General features: G+C 44.4%; 1 protein-coding gene across 2 annotated transcripts in view; it reads right to left on the bottom strand.

Annotated features, from left to right (window-relative positions):
* Positions 1-25,271, bottom strand: part of HYDIN (HYDIN axonemal central pair apparatus protein) — a 2,122,366-nt gene that overhangs the window by 885,885 nt on the left and 1,211,210 nt on the right. For both annotated transcript variants that reach the window (XM_069217473.1, XM_069217472.1), the window contains one exon: positions 6,523-6,762. In XM_069217473.1, coding sequence (XP_069073574.1) covers positions 6,523-6,762 — 240 coding nt within the window. The remainder of the gene's footprint in view (positions 1-6,522; positions 6,763-25,271) is intronic.

Raw genomic sequence — 25,271 nt, 5'->3', positions numbered from 1 at the left:
TGAAAACCTGGTTCTTTAAATCCTTTCTTTCCTTTATGGATATACTTCTATCCTAGACCTAGACTATGGAATAATAAATGTTAATTAGTCCTAACTACAGTACTCCAGCTGTCATATCTTTTATAGGTTTGCATGCTGGAATTATTCCCTGCTGTCAGGCTGGCAACCATAGGTTAGCCAAATAAAATAGGTGTGTTGGTGAATATTCATTTAACATGTTCACAAAAGTGCATTTGGAAAAACCTTTATACTTCATTAAGTGCCGTGAATTTAGCCAATGACATGGAAAGGTCCCACTTCCCACAAATACTTCCAGGCTTCAGCCTTTCAAAATGCGGTAAAGCCTCATTATTGGGAAAAAAATATGTCAGGGTTGCATGTGAGTCTATTAAAGATACAAACACTGGACAACTATAGTTAAAGATAAGTAACTTTCCTTTCAACTTTAGATTTTTCAAACTAACCCATGCTTCAACTACAACTAGAAAGCAAAATGTATAGTAACCAGTGGACGTGGTACTAACGCATTCCTTATTTTAAAAAAATCCATAGCACCCCTTATCACACTCACATCTCAGTTCTTGAACTGATGTCCTGTCAATAGAGTTTGGCAAAGGTGTGGACCATGGCCAATGTAGCTGTCTTACACATGTTGTTTGGAGAAACATTTGCAAAGAGTGAAGTAGTGGTCACCATACCTCTAATGAAGTGTGCTCTAACTTTCCTACTGATTGAGCTCGTAGCTTTGTTTTTACTCAACAGAACAAGCACCCAACTAGAGTGCCCCCTTATTTGAGCAAAATGTAGTAAATACCCCAAGATTTATGACCAAAATCCAAGTGACCAAAGTAATCTGTTGCTACATCAGTATATAATGTCCAACCCACATGCCAGTGATCACATTTGGTGTTAACTGGTCTTCCTTGAGTAAGGTTTCAGTTTGGTCTTTATGATTGTAAAGCATATGGGCTAGACGTCAGTTCGGTCATTCCATAGATGTTAATCAGAATTACTCTAAACAGTTTGAATTGTTTGATTGGGATTGCCAAAAAATGTCTATTCTGAGCAGACAACAAAATAACTGACTTAATTTTTATATTGTGTAGTAAACATGCTGGTGAGTCTGTTACTGTGCATTTCTTCTCATGGAGAGCTACACTGGAGGAAGGTGTTACATATTTTTTCATCAATGGTAGTTGTCAGTCCCATATTATGCAGAAGTGGTACAATTTTTCTTTTGGTGGAAGAGGACGCACAGATTAAATGGAAGCCCCCTCTTAGGCGCTTCAAAACTAGCCTATATCAGTCATTTGCTGCTAACTAATCACCCTATTTTGAATATCTGTTGTTTTGGTCACTGGAGTTGTTGCTCATGGCCATGGACACTGACAATACGGTTTTCATTTGGTCATCACCATTCTTGTCACTCTGACTCCATCACCACCTTCATCTTTGAATGTTCGGAGATAAAGTTACACACTCACATTTACACAGTATTGTAGGCATTTGCAATGGCTGAGTCACTGCATGTGGAAGAGAAACATGCTATATCAGTGTAATACCTGCAGAGGTAATGTTGCTTCCGTGTTGTGAAGCCGTGGAAACCTCAGTTAAGGTCTGTCTATCACGTTCTTTAGAAAATCTAAAAGGTCAGCTGGTATTTGAACATTAGGAGGGTGGGGAAAGATATGACCCTCAGGTTATACACTAGCTGATTATCGAAATGCCAATAGAAACCCTGGAGCTTCTGAAAAATTGTCTTTGAGTCATTGCCTTCCAGGTTGAAATGGATGTTCAGATCCAACTGGCCTCCTGCTCTTTGGCTTTCCTTATGCATACTAATCATCATCCTCATCGTCTTCACCTTCTTAACTAGAAGTCTGTGTTAATATTCAGCATGGAGGCAAAAGAATAACCAATAATGTCTGTGGTGTCATAGTGCCAACTGACAGAACTGGCCATTGCCATTTTGAAAGCTGTAACTGCACAGCGCCTCATGGTCGATGAGGTGCTCAGAGTCCAGCACATCAATGACGCTTCCTGTCACTGGTCATAATACGGTACCGATAAACTGCTGACAGGAACAGATGAAGCTGAAGCACTGCCTCCCAGCTGCTTATTTTAATGCATAGTTGCTAATTAGGGGGTAACTTCATACTATTGTTAGAAGACAAAGTCAATGGTGAGAAAACCATTGCTCACTGTTTCGACAATCACAAGGCTAGGTCCCCAAGATAGAGGACTTCTTCAGTCGGGGAGAGGCCAGAGATGGTGCTGCTGACAGCACGGACAGAAAACTAAACAAAGGCTGATAGTTTAGAGACCACAATGGAGAGTTTCTAGGGTCAGCCCAGACTTGTCCACAGGACCTGAAATCCTAGCCCTTATTTATATATAAAAAGTGAGGTTCACAGCCTGCGTCACCGCCCACGTGAACTGCCAGCCCACCATATAGAACCCTCACTCGAGACCCAGTGCCGCTAGCGCCTATTTCCCATTTGTGTCTGCCACCCTGTGCAGAACGTGGTTCAATCTCCAAAGGTTATACATTATGCTTCTACTGGGCATAAGTCCATTTGGTCTGGCTGGATGAATCCCCCCACCACCCACAGCAACCATGCCGCCAGGACCTTACATATTATCCTAACATCTGTGTTCAGCATTGATAAAGGCTTATAAGAGGCCAGTTCTTTCGGATCTTTGCCTGCCTCCAGGATGAGGATCATCACAGCTTCTTTCATCAAGTGTGGGAGCTTTTGGACCTCTAAGTGAACCTCATGCAGTTGCTCAATGACTGATGAAGCATTTCGGCTGTTAGCCCATCCGTCCCAGGAAATTTATCACAGGCTAAAATAGCCTATGGCTTTCTGAGTTCATCTAGTCTGAGTGGTATCTCTAAGGATTGCCACTGTTCATCCAGGAACTGCAGCAAGTTTGTCTCTGCCAAGCACTGCTCCAACATATCCTCTGGGACGTCCTGTACCTATGCAAACCCTGCTTCAGACAGTCAGCGCATGCCTGATAGATGTAGTCCTGCCCAGCGGGTCGGCCCCCCATTCTGATGTGATGCCAATATACATGAATGTGATTTGTCCCGTTTTACCAGCCAGACTAACATCCTTCCTGCTTTATCTCCCCCATAATGGAGGCAATGTCTATAGTGTGTACATGTAAACTGCTCCAACAATTACCCCAAGCCTCTGCCAGCTGTATTTGAACCTTTGTGTGCACCTGTGTTGCACCACTAAACGTGCCTGATGATGCATTCCTGTGCAGCAGTTCACTCCCCATATACCAGAGAGTCCTCTCCAGCTAGCTGCACATGCCTATTGTCTGTGCAATGCACTACCACCAGAGCGCCACTTTGTATGATTCCCATTACACTGCCCTAGTTGCAGCATTAGTATAAATAGTATAGAAATAGGACACTGTGAACTCTTGAATGTTTCCCAGAAAGACTGCGTCGGTTATCACCTCATTGTGGAGTTTCCATACCGGGATCTTGGACCAGTACCACCCTTGTGACAAGGTATACAGCAGTTGAGAGTGGTCAGAAACACAGCAGTCTCAGTATGCCGAACATTTCTAAATACTCACATCTTTGGAACCTCCCAAAAAACTTTGATTGTACACCCTCTGCACATGTGAGTAGTAGGTATCTGAACTAGTGTGTGGGTGGTGGTGTCCCCAGCTGTCTAGCAGGTGAAGATCACCCATTCTCTCCCAGAAAGCATGTTCCATGTGCGGCCTGAGGCCAGGGGAAGGGGGACACGTATCGTTTTGCCAATCCTGAACACAGTTGAAATTTCCAGCCTATAGAATTTGAAGCCCCATAAAGAGGGTCATAACCCTTAATATCTCAAGGAAAAAGGATCGGTCATCCATATTCGGGTGTAGGAGTTCACAGTACATTTTCACAGCCATCTAAGATCCCTGGCATTATCATAAACACACCATTTGGGTCAGTGGTCACTTCCCTCTGCAGGAACCGGACCCAACCCACTACCCACGTCACCACACCCATGGCGTAGTTAAAGTAGGTGGCCCTGTACATATGATCTCTCAACCTTTCCTCCAGCATTGTAACCTCTGAGCTAAATGGGCTGGTTTCCTGCTAAGGTGATATTTGGACTTTATACCTACGAAGGAAGGAGCAGATTCTGTATTCCTTAGGGTAGGTTTTAAGTACTAATGTTCCAGGAGTTCAATGTTCTATCCATAGCCCATCCCTGGACCTACCCGTTCGTTCCGCTCCTAACCGCTCTGTCTGTAGGGGTACCCCGTATGCCTCTTTGCCTGAATCTCCATTGCATTGCCCCACAAATTCCTGTCTCACACACTTCAACTGGTGCAGTATAAGTGTAACGAGGTGCACACACGGGGTCTCCCTGTATGCCGATAATTAGTATTCGGTCCACATTTTGTGGTTCCTCCTCACTGAGTTTGGGGAGATATCTGGGCTTTAAGTTAAATACACATATCAAAGCTATGACAAAATCAGACTGTGGCCAGCTCTTAGTATTTGGATCAGCCAAACACCTTAGGTCTGATTTAGAGTTTGGCAGGCAGAGTACAGTCCATCAGGGTGGTGGGAGCAATACCTCTGCCTGTCTGTGAGGCTACCAAGCCAAATGTAGAGATGACTGCCGGACTAGTGGTCGTCCCTCTACAATGACAGGAACCACTGTCATGGCAGTTCCTTTCAATGTGCTAAAAGCTTGGTGGACGGCCATTGTTTGTTTTAACAGTTGTTCTTCAAATGTTTACTTTTTTAAACGTTTTCAACACCAAACTCCCAAAGCAGTAGTTTGCTTTTGAAAAACAAAATACTAAAGACCCCACATGTGGGGAGGTTTCTACTAGGTTGTGAGAGTTATTATAGCTGTTTTCCTGTCTCTCACTGCAGGGTTTTCCTGGCCATGACTGACAGGAAAAAATACATTACCCCATTCACCCTAAATAGGGCAGGCAGTGTAATCTTCTTACTCTGATGGCCCCTACTACATTGGGCTGTTGGATGAAGCATTTGGACACCTCAGACAATTGGGGGGCTCCAATGACGAAATCCTTAAAGTCCACTCGTCTGTAGATGAGGTAGGTGGACAGACGGTTTGGAAGGCAGGGTACTCAGTCATATTTGCAACAGAGTACACTGTTTGCCAAACCTTAGATCAGGCCCTTCTTCTCTAAAGGCCTGCCTACAAACAGAGTGTATAAGCACTTGTAATATCACTTCTTAAATATAGGAACTCACTTTCACTGATGTGGCATTGAGGTACCTCACATCATTACAAGGTGTACTACATGAGGCAGCCAGACTGACAACAGTAGGAACAATTAACACACCGCATTTGTCACAAAAGCACTTAGTTTCTCTTTCAGGTGGCTAGTTTTCTATACAGAACTGCTTGCAACTACTACAAACCTCTAAAACCAAACAAAATAAAATAACCCTCAAACTAAAAATGTCAGGGGGCAACATGTGTCTCAGATCCAAAGCTCTCCAACCTGATACTCCACGGTTAAAGGAAAGCTGAACTCTCTCTTGCACAGCCTTCAGGAATGGCCCAAGATATGGAAATGCCCACTGAAATCAGACAAGTAAATTTCTACCTGATGTTCCAACACAAATTAAAAGAACAACTGCCAAGAATCTAGAAAATTCAGTTCTATCACTCTTTTGTTCTTTTCATATGCCATAATGCTCTTCTGGTCCACCTACCTTTATGTTTTAAGGTTCACCCCTCTTTACAATGTGTTCTATGACCTGCCTTCTGCTACTAATGCGTCAATACTCCCAATACAACAGATTAAGATGCCGGACCAATGTACTCTGCTCAGATGATAGTCCTAAATGTGTGTGGTAATCCTTCAAACAGCATTTACATATGCAATTTTGCACACATCTCTTCCTCTAGTAAATAGCCTCAACTCCCTTGGGGTGGAATTTGCAATACATAAAAGTTAATAAAAAAGATCTTGCAACATTTCAGTCTATTCTTTCTTTTTATGTGTGCCAGAGCATGAAATGATTCTAATACACTTACTAGACTGAACTTACCTAGTTTCAATGGCACTCTTAGTTCCTTTTCTACACTAAATATTTAAAGAATAATGTGCATTAACCAGAGTTCTGTTTCAGCAACTTTTAGTATGCCCCCAATCCTTCCTTTAAAATCTCAAGTGATTAAACCACTTATGGTGTTTCTGAGAAAACAATATGGCAAGTAAATCTTAAACACACACTCCCCCCATTCTTGTGAAAGTGGATCTTAACCTTATCATTTGGAAGCTGAAGTGCGCAATTACCAACTAGTCATCGGAATGCTTGACAGTTTGCACAAGTATCACCTTTTTAGACAACATCAGTGTGCATTATGCAATATTTGAGATTATACCTAGAATGCTGAAAGCGAAATTGCAAATCAGTTAATGCACTGTTCTGTTGGCATAAATGGCAGGTCTCGCTAATTGACATGGGGCAATTTGGGAGCTAAGGAACAGTATTAACTATCTTCTCACCTGCTCTTCATCCAAGTATTGCTTGTCCAGTTCCAGGGAGTAGAATTCAATTGGAAAGTTGCACGGATTTTTCACAACAACATCAGTCTCAGCACCCGTGCTGTAAGGCAGAATAGGTCCCAGCTCAAGCACAGAGGGAATGAAGTCCAAGTGAGGCTCTAGACCCTTTCCTTGAACCATCAGTGGTACACGTTGGCTGCTCTTTGAGACTGTCAATACTAGTCGTTGGCTGTAGAGCTTCTGTAAACATGCATGACAAATCAATACAATTGTCAAGTGTAACCCAAGCAACATTTTTTAAATAATTCAGATACTTCTCTGATACATGCAACATTTGCTGAACTCATTGGTTAAAACCTTCAAAACATAAAATTACAATAAAGAATTAAATTACTGGTAATCTTAGTTGTCCATCATCAGGAATTAAGGGTGAGTTCCAAGAGACTAATGGCACGGTCTCTTGTGTGAGGTTAACTGTAACACAGAGGCTCATCATTTTAGCTAATGTAGGGAGGCAGGCATAGGCATACAAGGAAAGTGGACAGCAGTCTAGGAAACACATAATCTGAGGAAAAAGAAGACTAACGAGTGGAGGTCCTTCTCCGACCACGGGATTGTACAATTTGGCAAGCTTCCAAGCACTACTTGGAATCTCTTGTTTTCCTCCAGCCAGTTCTCTTGGGGTGGGGGGTGAGGGGGGGGGGGGGGGCTATGTACTGCTCATGGGCTGATTCACCATAGTCAGAGCTAATCAAAGCTAGCTCATCTTTCGATCAAATTGGGCATAGATTCTTTACCTTAGAATAGATATTCAAGCAGTACCTCCCTGGAGGTGGGCCAGCGAACAAATTACACCAAAAGGTCCTCCAGGAGAGAATGGGAAAAATTCCCATCATAACAGATCTGTCTAGACAGTAATGTTTGGTCAATGTGTGAAGTGACATCTATGTTGCTGCCTGACAGATGCCCAGGACAGGGTCTCCACAAGCTAATTCAGTGGTCAGAGCCTTGGCTGAGTAAGTTTGCAAGTCCTCAGGGGGCCGCTGTTTGACCAATGCGTAGCGCACTTTTATTTTATGTAAAACAATATCCATTGTGAGATGTTTCCTTTCTGCATATCCCTTCCCTACTTCGTCCCAACATACCTAACGAATAGTTAATCGTCCACCCAGAATTCTTTAGTACAATTAAGGTAAAACGACAATGCTCTGTTTGGGTCCAGGTGGTGGAGTCTCATCTTCTCTAGAAGGGAGAAGGGGAGCAAAGAAGACAGGCAAGGTGATATTTTGGCTGATATAGAAAGGTGTGACAACCTTAGGAAGGAAGAAGGCACAGGTTCTCAGGACTAGGTTCTTTAGATAGAAAGTCATGTAGAGAGGGTGCACACTGAGTGCTTGCAGTTTGCTGACCCTCCTTGCCGATGTTATTGCCAAACGTAAAGCAGTTTTGATGTGGAGGAGAATTAGGCAGTTGTGCAGGAGCTCGAAGGGTGCACACATGAAAAATGTTAAGACCGGGTTGAAATCCCATTGGGGAATGATCAACAGTCTTGGAGGGAACAGATGTTGAAGTCCATTAAGGAACCACATCACAGGTGACAAAGAAGGTCAGTTCGGCAACCATAAGAAAACCAAAATGGGCAACATATAAACTTTAACGGTGCCTAGAGCAAAGCCCTGCTGGGCCAGACAAAGAATAAATAGTACACCTGTGATAAGGGTGCAGAAAGAGATCAATGGTCTTGAATGCGTGCCATGTCAAAATATTTGTCATTACGGCTGGTGCATACTGTCTTGATGAAGGGAAGTCTGGCTGGCAGAATAAAATCACAGACTTGTGGGGGGGGGGGCACAACCGCCCTGTTGCTGTGACAGAGGAGCCTCCTGAAGGGGAAGCCTGATTGGAGGACCAATGCTTATGCTCAGGATACCACATTCTCTGTGCCCAATCTGAAGCCCCAAGAATGGCTTGGGCCTGGTCCTTCCTGAACTTATTGAAAACTCTGGACAGGACTGGTAACGGCGGAAAGGGATACAGGAGGCCTGAACTCCACCTAAGAAGAAAAATGTTGCCAAGAGAGGGCTGCCTTGGAAACTCCAGTGCATAGAACTGCTGACATTGTGCATTCTCAGTAGTGACTAACAGATAGAACCAAGGTTTGAATCAATCTTGAAAGGGATTTTGCACCGCCTCTGGATGGAGACGCCATTTGTGATTCGATAGGCATCAGCGGCCGAGTTCGTCTGCCCTGGCATTCAGAGAACCCACCAGATTTTCAATCATCAGGGAAATGCCCTGACGTTCCAGCCATGTCCAGAGACACAGGGCATCTTGACAGAGTCTATGACCCCATCCGCCCTGTTTGTTGCAGTACACACATGGTGGTGGTATTGTCCAAGAACGCCTGTCCCATCCTTCCCTTGATCGTAGAAATAGAGCCTTTCAACAGCAACCAGATTGCCTGAAACTCCAAAAAGTTAATGGGGAGCCTGGACTCTGCCAGAGAGCAAAGTTCTCTGTCTCCATTTCTCACAAGTGGCCACCCAGCCAGGAGTGGCATATATGTCCCTACCGTCAGCTATGGTTGGAGAAGAGAGTGGGATCTGCCACTGACCCTGTTCGTCAGACACCACTGCAAATGTTTTGCAGTTTCCTCCAAGATCTGAAGCATGTTGGAGAGATTCCAGTGATGCTGCGCCTAATGGGTCTTCAGGTCTCACTGCAGAGTCAGCATATGCCAATGGGCATGTGTCACTAGCACGATGCAGGAGGCCATGAGGTACAACAGCCTCAGAGTCAGTCTCAAAAAAATCTAGGACAGAGGCTGAAACGTAATCATTGTCCTAACATCCTGGACTCCCTGTTCAGGAAGACAGGCCTGAAACTCCGTTGTGTCCAGAGTGGCTCCGATGTAAGTGAGCATATCTGAGAGGGAGTCAGGTGTGATTTTGGCACACTGATTGTGAACACTACCAAATGCAGGAAGTCCGCTGTAGCCTGGAGGTGGAAGACAACTGCCAGCGGGCAAGCCTTCATTAAAAAGTTAATCGTCAAGGTAGGGTAAGACTGGAACACCTGACCTCTGCAGATGTGCTGCAACCACCGTCATCACTTTGGTGAATACCAGAAGGGTGCTAGTAAGGTCAAAGGGAAGCACAGCAAATAAAGTGCTCTTGGCATATCGTGACCCGCAGGTAATGTCTGTGGGAAGGCAGGCCGGGGATGTGGAAATATGCGTTCTGCAAGTCCACACTACCATCCAGTCTCCTGGGACCAGGACAGACAGGACTTGAGCCAAGGTGAACATTCTGAACTCCTTCTTCTTCAGGAAGAAGTTGAGAAGGTGCAGGTCTAGAATAGGACAGAGGCCTTTATCCTTTTTGGTCAGCAGAAAGTAGTAGGAATAGCAACCACTGCCTACTTCTGATGCCGGCACCCTCTTGAGGGCCCTCTGGGCAAAAGGGCCAACACATCCTAAGATAGCAGGGGGAGATGGTCTAATTCTAAGTGGGTGGCACAGTTTGTAAAGCCCACTTGTCCAATGTTATGGGCTGCCAGTGGGGCACAGAATGGTGGATTCCGCCCCCCAACCGGGCACCTGTGCAGGTAGCAGGGCAAACTAAAGGGGCTTTGAGGCTCCGGCTGCTGCAGATGTGGGGGACTCGCACGTGGTCTGCGAGAACCGCATCCGCAGCCACAAAAAAAGCTGGGAAGCTGTTGGTCATGGTGGCTGGGTGTGAAATGGCGTTTTTGGTAGACCCTCCTGTAGCCACGCAACTGGTGGATGGCAGACTGGGTTTGACAGGGGGCCATGGAGAGGCCCCAAGACCGGGCTGTGGATCTACTGTCTTTAAAGCGATCCAGAGCCAAGTCTGCCTTTTTCCCAAAAAGGCAAGAGCCATCAAAGGGCATGTCCATGAGAGAAGTGTGGATATCCATTGAAATGTCAGTGGTTCTCAACCAGGAGTGGCATCTAAGTATCACTGATGACACAATCGCTCTGCCTAGCAAGTCAGTTGTGTCCAGCCCACATCTGATGGTAAACTTTGCTACAGTTCACCTGTTAGCAACCACTTCCGTGAGTATGGCTCAGGCCTCTTAAAACTCCTTGAGTTGGGCAGGGATCTCTCTGGCTCAGGGAAACTCTGAGAGGCACGGAGCAGACCCAGACACAGGCTCCATGGTAAAGCGAGGCTTAGAGTGTTGTGATTACGTACCTTGTCCAATAATTTGGACCTATGCGGAGAATTAGAAGAGCGCGTCAACTTTCCTGACTTCTAGTGCATGTGGATTTACCAGGCAACTTGGACTGGGACAATGAGAGTCTGGACAGTCTCTGAGCAGTCTCAGGTCCTTTAGCATGACTGGAATCCTGAGTGTCATGGTGTCGGGTAGCACAAAACTTCACAGACGTTCCCTGCAGCATCTTTGGGTTCATGGCATGGCAGTCTTTGCAGCTCTTGGAGTCATGGTCATGCTCCAAGCACCACAAACAAGCCAACTGTGGGTCTGTCACAGACACCTGACTGGCACCACATGGCTTGAAACCCACTAGATTTGTAGAGGACATTCCTAGCACACCAGAAGAAGAATCTTAAAAAAAAAACACTTTGACAAAATGTCAATAAGAGGCCAGTCAAAAATTTACTTGGGGTAGCTCTCTCTGGATCTACACTGACTAGCATGCAAAAAGTAAAGAAATTATGTCAGTGTGCTGGGGTGGCACCTACAGAGGCACCGCACTACTGGGGCACAAGGGAACTGCTCAAGATTTTCCAGATCCACTCTGATGCCTGGGAAATATTCTAAGGTAAGGAATCGGCAGCTAGAAGTCTCTATCAAGTGAGCAAGTTACTTACCTTCGGGACCACCTTTTCTGTTAGAGACTAACTGCAGATGCACTGGTACATCCAAAAGTTAGCACAGAAAACTGAAAAGGATCCTGACCCACCTGAAACTGCAGGTAGTGTATTTTGGACAGCAGGGTGGGAATATGGAAATACACGTTCCGCAAATACAGGGCTACCATCCAGTCCCCTGGATCCAGGGCAGAGAGAACTTGAGCCAGTGTGCTCTTCTTGAACATGTCTTTCCTTATGAAGAATTCAAAGGACAAAGATCTAGGATGGGGCAAGAGCCTTCATCCTAATTTGTTATCAGAAATCAATGGGAGTAACAACCAGTTCCTATTTCTGCAACCAACACCCTCCCTATTGCTCCAATGGCCAAGAGAGCAAGGATTTCTCCTTGAAGAATAGACAACAGTTCCTCTGGGAAATGTTGTGGTGTATATATACCATGTCTGGAGAATAAGAAACGAAGGGTAGGGAGTAACCTTGTTCCACGATATGGAGCACCCACTCATCTTAGGCAAGGCCCCTCGATCCGGGGATGTAAGATGTGATCCTGCCTCCACTGGGAAACTGTGAATCACCAAAATCAAATTAAGGGTATTTTGATGTTGCTCCGGAAGTGGGTGCTGGGGTTTGGGCAGAACACTGTCTGTGGATGCCTGAACATTGCTGGCCTGCTCCCTGAATTGTCCTCCAAAGGATGGGAAGGTTTGCTGCAGCTGAGATGAACACTGTGTCTGCCTTTGTAGGTAGCCCTGTTCAAAGCCTCAAAAAGTACAATGCTCCACGGCAGATGATGGGCTGACTGTGTTATACCCAGAGAACAGGCAGTAGCCGTACTTTGCTTAAATCTCTCAAGGGCTGAGTCTGCCTTGGCTCCGAACAACTTGGAGCCAGTAAAAGGCATATCCGTGAGAGAATGCTGAACATCTGTGGAGAAGCCAAGAGAATGAATCCACATCGGTGCCAAGCGGTGCAGCACGAAGTAAAACGCCGCATGATGCCACTTGTCGGTACATGAGGAAATGCTATGCAAAATTTTCTGGATCTAGTCTGACACCTAGGGATATTCAAAAGGTACTAACTTCTCTATCAGAATCACTTATCTGCAGGAATCAGTGAAGTTTAAACTTCACTCGAGATCTTGAACCTCCTTCCTCCCTGCTTGTTAATATAGAACATGGTGTGTTTGCTGATGATTGGCACATTACTATTTCTGATGTTAATGAGGAAAGAACAGGATTAAGAACGTGGACGGCTTTGGTAGTGGCACAAAGGAGCGGACCTCCTGCGCTACCATCTCATCCTCTAACAACTAGCTCCTTGCATGCTCCCTGCAGCACTGTCCTTGCTCCCCTACCCACCGCTGCCACCGAATCGAGGACACAACCATATTAATTCATCCTTTTGGCAGACTGGTATGGGTTTCAAAGCAATGAGTATTTCTCAGTGCAATCACAGAGCCATGTACACAATTGCTTCTGGCACTCCTTTGGCCAAGCCACACCACATCGCAAAAACACAAGACAATCACCACCCAGGCAACAAACTGTTTCTGTTGACAGTATTGATGACGGGATGTGCTTAATGACAGGAAAGCCCGTCTTTAGGTACACAGCAACAAGCAACTACCTTTCAACTCTGCTTTTAAACCAAGAGACTTATTGTAAGACAAAAAGACTGACTGAAAATTAATTTATAAAATCGAAAGTTTTGACAGTGGTGATGACATGGTATAAAAAAGCATTTAGATGAATCAACTCTAAAATGGAGATAAATTCCTATTTGATTACCTTGACTTTAGAGTTAACCACCACGATAATTGATCAGCACTGGCAGCTAACAATACTTTAAAACTAGTCAATTCAGCCTATACTTTAATAATTAATGTACACCATTGGTGCCTCTGTGTTTATAAATCAGAGTCCTGAGCCTTGTATGGAGCAAAACCTGGGGGGCGCTCGAATATTTATGATCTTTACCTTTAACTGAATATTTTCTTAAGGTGTCTGGACCTCTTCATAAATTGACTTCCCTTCTGGCACTAAGAGAAGAATTAGGGGCGGGGGGAGTTGATTACTTTCATTAGCCATAACATCTTTAAAACGTTGGGTAAGACTACAGGGAAACCAGCTGCAAGGTTCTAGCAGACTGGGCTACAAGATGCCACAGTTATCCTATTGTAAATACAATAACTTTAAATTGCACTGGGCTCTGGCCTGTACCAAATGAAATTACAAGAAGTGATATGGCTCCAATTAAGGCATGTTATTGGGAGAAGATTGGGCTTTGCTATTTTTATGCCATTATGAAAACATCTTGGGGCTGCATTTCTATTCGGGGTAAACGTTTTGCTGGTCGTGAAATTTATCTGGATAGGCCAATTGCATCTTATTCTAACTTGCTCTACATTACATCTAGATCAGGCAGCTCTTGTTAAATGTTTACCCAGCTAAATGAAAGAGGGAAACTACAAACTATATGAGTGGACTGCACAAGAAGAGATCCATTTCTTTCCTTACCTGTGCTAGCTACATAAATATTTGTAATAAACAACAAAGACTATTTTTGCTTATTAAAGGCATACAAACATGCCACGAAGCGCTAAAATTATGCAGGGATCTTGTTAACATTAATGTCCAAGATCAGGGTAACTGACAATCTTACTGAGCATGGAAACTAATATCTTAAATTAATGGACAAGCAATTGAAGCTAATGTTAGTAAGTGTATTAAATTAGGATGATGAATTAATCAGTTTTAAATACCCATTAAAACATGGAAATATTTCATATGTGAGCTTTGTTTATATGCAGATGTTTAAGTTTTCAAGGATTTATTTATGAATTGCTTATCTGTAAATATGTTTACTATGTATGAGTTTTATGAAGAATACTGAATAGAATCTGTGTGTCTGCATTTTAAAACCGTATATTAATAAAGTCCTATTTATTTTATAACCTGAATTGATAGCACATGCAACATACTGTAAGCTATTTATCATTTTGGCTGCATATGAGCTTGTAAGAAAATGCCTCCCTTGGCATGGTTACCCCCTAACTTTTTGCCTTTTGTTGATGCTAGTTATGATTGAAAGTGTGCTGGGATCCTGCTAACCAGGGCCCAGCACAAGTGTTCTTTCCCTAAACTGTACTTTTGTTCCCACAATTGGCACAGCCCTGGCACACAGAGAAGTCCCTTGTAACTGGTACCCCTCGTACTAAGGGGCCTGTGGCCAGGGAAGATCTCTAAGGGCTGCAGCATGTCTTATACCACCCTGGGGACCACTCACTCTTAAAGGGTATTTATCAGCCATTTCGGCACAGCTTGTGTGTGCTGGTGGGGAGAAAATGACTAAGTCGACATGCCACTCCCCTCAGAGTGCCATGCCCTCAACCCACTGCTTGTGGCATAGGTAAGTCACCCCTTTAGCAGGCCTTACAGCCCTAAGGCAGGGTGCACTATACCACAGGTGAGGGCATAGTTGCATGAGCACTATGCCCCTACAGTGTCAATGCCAAACCTAAGACATTGTAAGTGCAGGGTAGCCATTAAGAGTATATGGTCTGGGAGTCTGTCAATTACGAACTACACAGCTCCATAATAGCTACACTGAATACTGGGAAGTTTGGTATCAAACTTCTCAGCACAATAAATCCACACTGATGCCAGTGTGGGATTTATTGAAAAATGCACACAGAAGGCATCTTAAAGATGCCCCCTGTATACCAGTCCAATTCCTAGTGTTAGGATGACCAGTTCCTGCCAGGCTGCCAAAACCAGACGAGTTTCTGGCCACATGGGGTGAGTGCCTTTCTCACTCTGTGGCCAGGAACAAAGCCTGCTTCTCACCTTCCCTGCAGGAACTGTAACACCTGGCGGTGAGCCTCAAACGTTAAATCCTGTTGTTACAGCGCCCCAGGGCATCCCAGCTAGTGGAGATGCCCGCCCCTCCGGACACAGCGCCCACTTTTGGTGGCAAGTCTGGAGGAGATAATGAGAAAAACAAGGAGTCACCCACCAGTCAGGACAGTCCATAAGGTGTCCTGAGCTGAGGTGACCCTGCCTTAAGAAATCCTCCATCTTGGTTTTGGAAGATTCCCCCAATAGGAATAGGGATGTGCCCTCTCCCCTCAGGGAGGAGGCACAAAGAGGGTGTAGCCACCCTCCATGGCAGTAGCCATTGGCTACTGTCCACCAGACCTAAACACACCCCTAAATTCTGTATTTAGGAGCAACCCTGAACCGAGGAAATCAGATTCCTGCAACCTACAACAAGAAGAAGGACTGCTGACCTGAAAGCCCCGCAGAGACGACGGAGACGACAACTGACTTGGCCCCAGCCCTACCGGCCTGTCTCCAGACTCAAAGAACCTGCACAGCGATGCATCCAGTGGGACCAGCGACCTCTGAGGACTGATTTCCTCGGTTCAGGGTTGCCCCTAAATACTGACCTGCACCTAAAGGACTAAGCAGCTCCCGTGGATAGCGGCTTTGTCCAGATACAGCAACAAAACAGCAACTTTAAAGAGACTCTCACTTCCCGCCAGAAGCGTGAGTCTTCACACACTGCATCGGACACCCCCAGCTCGAGTTCAGGACAACAAACACCGCAGAGAAGGCTCCCAGACGACTCCAACGACGTGGACACCCTGAGTCGACCTCCCTGCACCCCCACAGTGACGCCTGTAGAGAGGATCTAGAGGCTCTCCCTGACCATGACTACCTGGCAACAAAGGAACCCGATGCCTGGACCAAGCACTGTACCCGCAGCCCCCAGGACGGAGAGGAACCACCTACCAGTTCAGGAGTGACCAGCAGGTGGCCCTCATCCTACCCCAGTCAGTGGCTGGCCCAAGAAGCCCCCCTGTGCCCTGCCTGCATTGCCAGAGTGACCCACGGGTCCCTCCATTGTTTTCAATACAAAACCCGATGCCTACTTTCCACACTGCACCCGGCCGCCTTTGTGCTGCTGAGGGTGGGTTTTGTGTGCTTGTGTCCTCCCCCCACCCAGTGCTCTACAAACGCCCCCGGGTCTGTTCCCTGAGGGCGCAGGTACTTACCTGCTAGCAGACTGGAACAGGAGCAGGAGCACCCTTGTTCTGCATTGGTGCCTGTGTGTTTTGGACCCTCCTTTGACCTCTGCACCTGACCGGTCCTGTGTTGCTGGGTCTGTGGCTTTGTGGTTGCCTTGAACCCTCAATGGTGGGCTGCCTATGCCCAGGAGACTGACTGTGTAAGTGTTTTACTTACCCAAGAAACTAACTTTTACTTACCTCCCCCAGGAACTGTTGATTTTTGCAAGTGTCCACTTTTAAAATAGCTATTTGCTGTTTTAACCAAAACTGTGTGTACTACTGTTTTAAACCAAAGTTCTGTACTCGCCTGTGTGAAGTACCTGGCTTTTTATGTACTTACCTCAAATCTGAATCTTATGGTTCTAAAAATAAATTAAGAAAATATATTTTTCTATATAAAAACCTATGGGCCTGGAATAAGTCTTTGCGTGTGTTCCTCATTTATTGCCTGTGTGTACAACAAATGCTTAACACTACCCTCTGACAAGCCTACTGCTCGACCACACTACCACAAAATAGAGCATTAGAATTATCTAATGTTGCCACTATCAACCTCTAAGGGGAACCCCCTTGGACTCTGTGCACACAATCTGTCACTTTGAGATAGTATTTACAGAGCCAAGTTCCTACAGAGCTCCTAAGCCTCCATCATCTCCCTTCAAGAGCAAGGCCAACTGCTTCCCTTCAATACCTCCTGACAGCCAAAGCCCAAAAAGAAACCTCTTGATGTTTCAGTGAAATACACAGTAGTACCTTAGCCATGGGTCTTAATAATGGCTTTCAGTACCTTTCACAAGAATTGACCAGTATCTCCTAGTACAGCAAAAAAGTAATTATTAGAGAACTGGCCTGAGCGTCTTAACTTCATTGTTCTTTCATGAAACCTGCAGCACTGAGTAGTTCATATTGTTTTCAATGTTAATTAAGCAGCTTTTAAGCAGTGAATTACAATGGTGTACAATAGGAAAATCATCATGAACATCATGGAGAGGCACACAGATTAAAAAGATGACAAGCAATTGAAATGTACCAATAGAAGGATGTTACTGCTATTAACAGGAACAGTATGTGTACGAAGCATATATTGCCTATGCTCAGAACAAGGGTAAAACATAAAAGGTAACAGCCATCCTAGATCCGCATGAATAAAGTGCACAGATAGAAAATGTGCTACAATGCCAAGACAATGACCTTGAGAGCTAAACTAAACGCACATAACTTAACAAACCCAATATACCACAGCAGTCTCGACCCAAGGTACCAAATACTAATAACAATGATTCAATAGACCCCAAAACCATAGAACAGGCTGGTTGCATACAGAAATACACACATGGAAGATTTACTAGCCAGGGTAAGTCAACAACCGTTAATTTGAAGAAAGAATAAAGCAAAATGTTTGCACAATACAAAATAATTTCATAAATTCAAACATGCTATATACATCAGCACTGGTGAATATTACATCTAAAAACATAACAATACAAGTTACTTACCTTCGGTAACGAAATATCTAGTAGAGACATATTCTCAGCAGATTCCTTACCTTAGAATTTCTCCCAGGTGTCAGACTGGATCCGGAGATTTTTCTTCGGGCAATACCATTGCACGTCGGTATGTGGAAAAATAAAATATCGCACCCTCATGCAATCACTGTGCCTTGACATCTGGACATCCATTTTGAGAGTAAGCATCCATTTTGAGAATGTGTTGACATTTTGGAGAATGCAGCAGAAGATAAATTGCAACGTGTGATGTGCTTCAGGCAGGATGTTAGCCACCCACATAGCTGTGGTTAAGCCGATTCTTCCGTTTCTAAGAAAAAGCTCGCTTCGACAGAATAACCTGTGGTTGGAAGAAAGTCACGCTTGTTTTCCCTTGTACTCTATTTTTTACCCCACGCTTCTGACATTTCTCCGTCTGCATGCTAGCTTCACATATTTCCACTGACGCACATCGGAGTGTTCCAGCTTCACATATTTCCACTGACGCATATAGACTGTTTTGTTTTTTTTTCTTTTTAAAGTTTGCTTGATGGAAAATTACCGAATACTGCCATTTGCTTGTGTTGTGCAAGAAATGTATAAAAGCTGCAAGCTGCGCAATGTTGGGCAGACCACTCCCTAACCCGCTTGGTGAGGGAGCTCTCCCTTAACTCGAGTTATTGAAATAAACCCTGATTATACTCCACGTCCCGGACTCTGTCTCCTTCCTCATTTACCTATTACTAGAAAATTATGAATAAGATAAGGTAAAATAAATTATTTACCACATTTTTGGCGCCCGAACAGGGACCTTCCCTTCTCTACACGCGCCGGTTTTTGCCGGCCGCGGTGTTTTCCCCTGTTTCCTCTCTTGACGGACTTCAGGTGCACCCGGTGGGGATTTCCCACCGAATTCCTTCGGAGATGCGGGGGATTTACTGAGACCGGCATACATATGAGGCGGTGAGAGACGCGGGAGGTCCATACCCGAGCCCGACATCGAGGAGTTGAGGAGTCCGAGACGTCTGAGATCCCTGACACGCGCAGCGTCTGGATTCAATCGAAAATTCTGGATTTGCTGTTCGGTGAGTATTACTGAATAGTATCAAGACGTTTTCCGATTAAGGAAACGGTAAAGGTATAGATTTAGTAACAAAATGTCGTTGTTTGCCAAATTTAAGACTAAATCTAAGGATAAAAAGTTTTTAGAAAAAGAGGTGGTTCTTCCACCTAAGGACACGCCAGCTAGATTTATGTATAATAAACATGGCATGTCGGCAATAGTCTTTTTGGACTTATGGGTGGAATATACTGAGAAGTTGGAAGAAAAATATCGGTGGCCCAGCAGCGGGACTTTTGATATAGAAAGTATCCTTAAGGTAGAGGAACAGTTGTTCAAAAGGAAAGCGAGACAGGCTCAATTAGATTCTGTGGAATGGTGGAGGAAAGAAGCCCATAGGAGACAGGAGAAAGCTCAGAATAAAGTTGAAAAAGCGCAGGAAATGTCAGAAAAAGCGAAGTCAGACGAATTATTGCAGACAGGAAAGGAAACAGTTCTTGACCAAACAAATAGAGAAAAACAAGGAAATATGACCGGTCTGTATCCGGTATTACCTAAATGTGAGGTTGCTGGTCAGGTTAAATTGAAACATGGTCTCCTTCCCAGCGCTCCTATAGATTTTGAAGAAGCACCCCTCATAGACTTATTGGACGTACCACCCCCGTATTCTACTGATATGCGGCCCGTCCATCCTGGACCTGGTCAAGTGGTAACAATTCCCCCAGCTATAATTGACAACCTTTCAGAACACACCCGACATCTTTCTCTGGAAGAGACAGCGGGAGGGGACGAAGCAGCGGGCGGGGAGGATAAAGTGCAGTGTCCCCATGATCCATTATATAAAAGATATCCCGCTTTGGATGAACAAGGAAAACAGTTACTTGATAGTTGGACTAAAATAGAGAAAATGCCTGCAGTACAAAGTACCATTGACAGTATGATTGAATATATGTTACGAGGTGGAGATTCCACCGCATATAAAGATGTTATGAAGGGAAAAAATAAGAGACAAAAAATGCACATATATACTTTCATGACACTTCTCTTTGCACGATATTTCCAGGCAAATGGTTTGAAAATTCCTACAACATTAGCAGACATTATTAATGACCTTAATGAAAAGACCGAAGAAGTAGAGGATGAGATAGATGGAGCAGTAGGTACCTTATTGGCCCTTATGATACAACAACAACGTAAATTCAAAGAGGGTCCCTCACGACCTACTAAGCAATGTCCACTTCGTGGGGACCTCGGAAAAAGAGAAAAATTTACCCCCTCTACGTATACAACTGTTTCCTTTTTTCCCGAGGCCCCAACGAGTGAAGAATTATATGAGGAAACAGAGGAAGCCTTAGAATGGTTCCTTGATCAGGAACCTCCCTTAACAGTTGAGGAGCAGGAATTAGCTCGTACCGCCACCCTGTGGACCTCACAACCAAAAATATACAATCCAGATGTCATTGCCCAGTTATTTTCTAATCTCCCACTTACACAACGTAGATTGGCCAGTATATATATGACCCAACACTTGATGACGCTAAATAAAATAATTAGGCCCCATCAAAAGGCCCTCGAAGATTTATTGTCTAGGTGCATGTCCTTAACATTCGTACAAGACCCAAGTCTGTTTTTGAACATATTCCTCGAGGCTAGACAGGAGTATCATGACGAAGTAACACGAACACTTCTTCGGTCACGACACCGTGATTTACAACAGAAAGACACACTTCGTCATTTTCCTCTCAGAGAGGTACACCCACGAACAGATGTTGGAAATAACTTGCACAGAGTTTTTGTGTATACCCCCCTTACTAAAATGGAAATTATGAAAATGAAAGAAATGGTTCCATCCCATTCTAAGGATCCTACAGGATTCTTTAAAGAACTCGCGGATGTCCTTACAATGGGAACATATACATTAGCAGATATGACAATCATGTTGAAACATTTGTTGCCCTCGGGGATTTATGAAAAATTGAGAGAGAAAAACTGGGTAGTTGATGCGGTTGAATTAAATTGGGCAAATCTTGAAACACATGAAAGTACTCGCGAACCGGGGGGAGATATACACCAGGATATAAAGGCGTTGCCAGGTCTTATTCTCAAAGTATTACCCCAACTCCTCACTACTAAAAAAAGAGGATTGGGACGCCATTTCGGCTTGTAAGCAAAAACCTGGTGAGGATACTGGGGATTATTATTCCCGATTAGAGGAATGTTTCGCTATCAATAGCGGTCTTAAACCAAATAGTGACTCTTACCCCCACCTGTTTGTGTCCAAATTGGTAGAAAATAGCTTGCCTAAACTAAAAGAAAGGGTTCAAAGAGTTGAAAGCTCCTGGCAGGCTCAGACTCCCTCCCAAGTTTTACGAATATTACAATATCATCAAAATAGACTGAGGGAGGAAGAAGAGCGTGAAAAAACAAGACTGAAAGAAACTAAGATAAGAGCTTTAGTCGCACAGACTGTAATGCCCAGAACAGGCCCGTAGCCACAACAACAAAAGACAACAACTACCTCCAAGGGTGTTTGTAATTACTGTAAGAAACAAGGACACTATGTCAAAGACTTACAAGGGAATGTAACATGTCCTGTTCTGAAACACAATTTGGCCACCGGTAAAACGTTATCTAGACCCCATGTTCCTCGGGAACAATACAGAACAGAGGGAAGAGTTCCCAAGAGCCAGGATAGAGAAATAAAACAGAGCGCACAGATGTACATGAATGGAGAGGATAATGGGTATGCCGATTTTCCCAGTTTCTTCTGAAGTTGCCCAGGGAGGGAAGAGGATAAATTGCCCCTTATCCCTATACCTGTGGACCAGACTGGTCCATATGTGGACGTTCACCTCCTGGGACAAGAAAAGAAGTTTTTATTGGATACCGGGGCAAGCAAAACAACAATTGATCACAATGAACTGCCTCAAGCACCACTGTCAGGAAATAAAAATGTTTCCCTAGGTTTTTCAGGTCAGCCCATTACTAGTAGTACTTCAGAGCCCTTACCTTTACAAGTCGGCCCCCTCACCACGACCACCGATCTTCTTTTAACAGATGCTTGCCCCGAAAATTTGCTAGGCATTAAACAACTGAAAGAATTGGGAGCTATTATAGTATGCTCCCCCCAGGACGTACGCCTTTTCTTACGAGATTTTAAAGGCCACTATACCGTTAGAGAGTTGGATCCTCGGCTTGCACACCTTCCCCCCGAATTGTGGGCCACCAGCTCCACCTCGGTTGGGCGAATGACTATTGCGCCTCACAAAATTATATTGAAAGATGGAGCCATACTACCACGATTACGCCAGTATAAAATACCTCCGCAAGCTGAGAGAGATCTCATTTCCATCATAGAAGATCTCATCAAAGCAGGGGTAGTGATAGAAGTACCTTCAAACACAGTTAATTCCCCTGTATTACCAGTAGCAAAGAAAGTCCAACAAGGTGAAAATCCCAGTTATAGACTGGTAGTTGATCTACGAGAACTCAATAAGTGTGTGGTGTCCCAGCATCCTGTTGTACCAGATATCTCCACACTTTTAACTACTATTGATTGTGAGGCATCTTATTTCACCGTCATCGACCTCAAGAATGCGTTCTTCAGCGTACCCATACATGAAGATAGCCAGTATTTGTTCGGGTTCTCACTGTCCGGAAGGAGCTTCCGGTTTACGCGAGCTCCTCAAGGCTTCACTGACAGCCCGAGCATCTACAGTCAGGCATTAAAAAGACAATTAGACACTATACAAATGCCTCAAAATACTGCACTCCTGCAATACGTTGATGATTTACTCATCACGGCTCGCTCTGAACAGTCATGTGTACAAGCTTCGTTAATTGTATTAACGTTTCTTGCTGAAAATGGTCATAAGGTGTCACCAAATAAGTTACAGTTTTGTCAACAGCAAGTGGCCTACTTAGGGCACTTGCTGTCGAAGGAGGGTAGACAACTAACACAAGAAAGAATACAGCTGGTACTAAATATACCCCAACCAAAAACACAGAAACAAGTACGTGAATTCATAGGATTAACATCCTACTGCAGACAATGGATCCCTCAGTTTGCATTAATATCTAAACCACTTGTACACCTCACAACATTGGAAGCAAGTGCAACACCCCAACTTACCTGGACAGAGGAACATACACACGCATTCCAAACGTTGAAACAAGCAATGTGTCAGGCTCCTGTATTAGCTACCCCCGATTACCACAAAGATTTTACATTATTTGTTACTGAGAAAAATGGGACTGCTTTATCAGTTCTTACACAGGAACAAGCAGGCAAACAAAGGCCGTGCGGATATTTTTCATCCACTCTGGATCCAGTAGCGCAAGCCCTTCCTGCATGCCTGAAAACTGTAGCAGCGACAGCCCAAGCTATCCGACAAAGTGACACCATAGTATTAGGACACCCACTAGTAGTAAGGGTTCCTCATGCAGTGGAACTACTACTCAATAGAACACAGACTCAACATTTGACCATAGCCAGATTGACAGGGTATGAACTGACACTGTTCCAACCCCACATTCAAATACTTAGATGTAACACCCTGAATCCAGCGACACTCTTACCTCTTCCTGAAGAGACAGACGGAGTACATGATTGTATAGAAGTGATTGAACAAGTGACGAAACCAAGATCAGACCTAGGAGATATTCCTTTAAAAGATGCGGAACAAAATATATATGTGGACGGCTCATGTAAAAGAAATGAAAAAGGGGAACTGAAAGCGGCCTATGCAGTCACCACAAAAACACAGGTACTAGAATGTCGACAAATACCAATTCTCTCGGCGCAGGCTGCAGAATTAATAGCCTTGAGTAGAGCTTGTCACATAGGGAAGAAAAAAAAGATAAACATTTACACCGACTCACAGTATGCCTTTGGGGTAGTTCACAATTTCGGAACGCTATGGAGAGAAAGAGGCTTCATGACATCCCATGGATCAAAAATACAACATGCAGACCTCATAACACAGTTATTGGACGACATACACTTGCCCGAACAAATAGCTGTAATTAAATGCAAAGCACATTCAAAGGGAACAGACGATGTCGCTATAGGAAATGCCTTAGCAGACCAAACAGCTCAGGAAATGAAACAGAAAGACATAGAAAAAGGGTCACCCCATGACCTTGCATTTATAGGACATACACAAACTACCAGAGATACCGCTATTGATATACTAGACATACAGAGTCATGCTACGAAAGAAGAAAAAGAAAAATGGAAAAAGGAGGGAGGGATCTTGACAGACCAGGGATGGATGGTGCCACACAAAGCAGTCTGGTATCTACCGGACGCCTTGGTACAGATCATTATAGAAACAATACATGGGCCAGCCCATCTAGGAGAAAAGGCTATGCTAGATGCAACAAGATCTATATGGGACAATAAGCACCTTAGAGCCGCAGCCAAAAACAAGGTCCAAACATGCATGATATGTTGCCAGTACAACATCGGGAAGGGTGTGACAGTAGGCTCAGGAGGATTTCATCCTCCAGAACATCCTTTTGAGGTCATACAAATGGACTATATACAAATGGAAAGATGCAGAGGATACAAGTATGTCCTTGTAGTAGTATGTACATTAACAAGGTGGACAGAAGCCTACCCCGTACCTGATTATACTGCCAACACCACTGCCAAACAATTGATTAAGGAATACTTTCCTAGGTTTGGTCTACCTCGAGTTATATACTCTGACAATGGCCAACCATTCTCATCTGAATTAATGAAGAAAATTTCGCTCCTGCTGGGATACCAGTGGAAATTCCACTGCGTACGACACCCACAAGCAGCTGGTTTAGTCGAGCGACACAACCAAACGCTGAAAAACAAATTGGCAAAAATTTGTGCCGATAAGAAAGTTGATTGGATAACAGCTTTACCCGTAGCATTGTTCTACATGAGAATGGTTCCCCATTCCAGGACTGGACTAGCTCCCTATGAGATCGTTTTTGGCAGACCACCTAACATATGGGGGACACCGCGAGCTAAGGCTATAACAGACATTGAACTACCTGTGTTGACAGATTATCTGGCTTCTTTGATGTCTGCACTTCAATCTTGTCGTTCACAGGTTGCAGCTGCATTTCCTGATAATACCGAACCCAAAGAACACCAGATCAGACCGGGAGACTGGGTCCTCATCCGGAATTTTGATCGCGCGACGCCTCTTGAGCCCAGGTGGAAGGAACCCAAGCTTGTTCTACTGGTTACCCGAACAGCCGTGAAAGTCGAAGGACGGAAGGGCTGGTTACACGCC

The sequence above is a fragment of the Pleurodeles waltl genome, chromosome 12, assembly GCF_031143425.1.
Source record: "Pleurodeles waltl isolate 20211129_DDA chromosome 12, aPleWal1.hap1.20221129, whole genome shotgun sequence".
NCBI lineage: Eukaryota > Metazoa > Chordata > Amphibia > Caudata > Salamandridae > Pleurodeles > Pleurodeles waltl.
The sequence above is the reverse complement of the archived record's forward strand: the minus strand, read 5'-3'. Positions and strand labels throughout refer to the sequence as shown.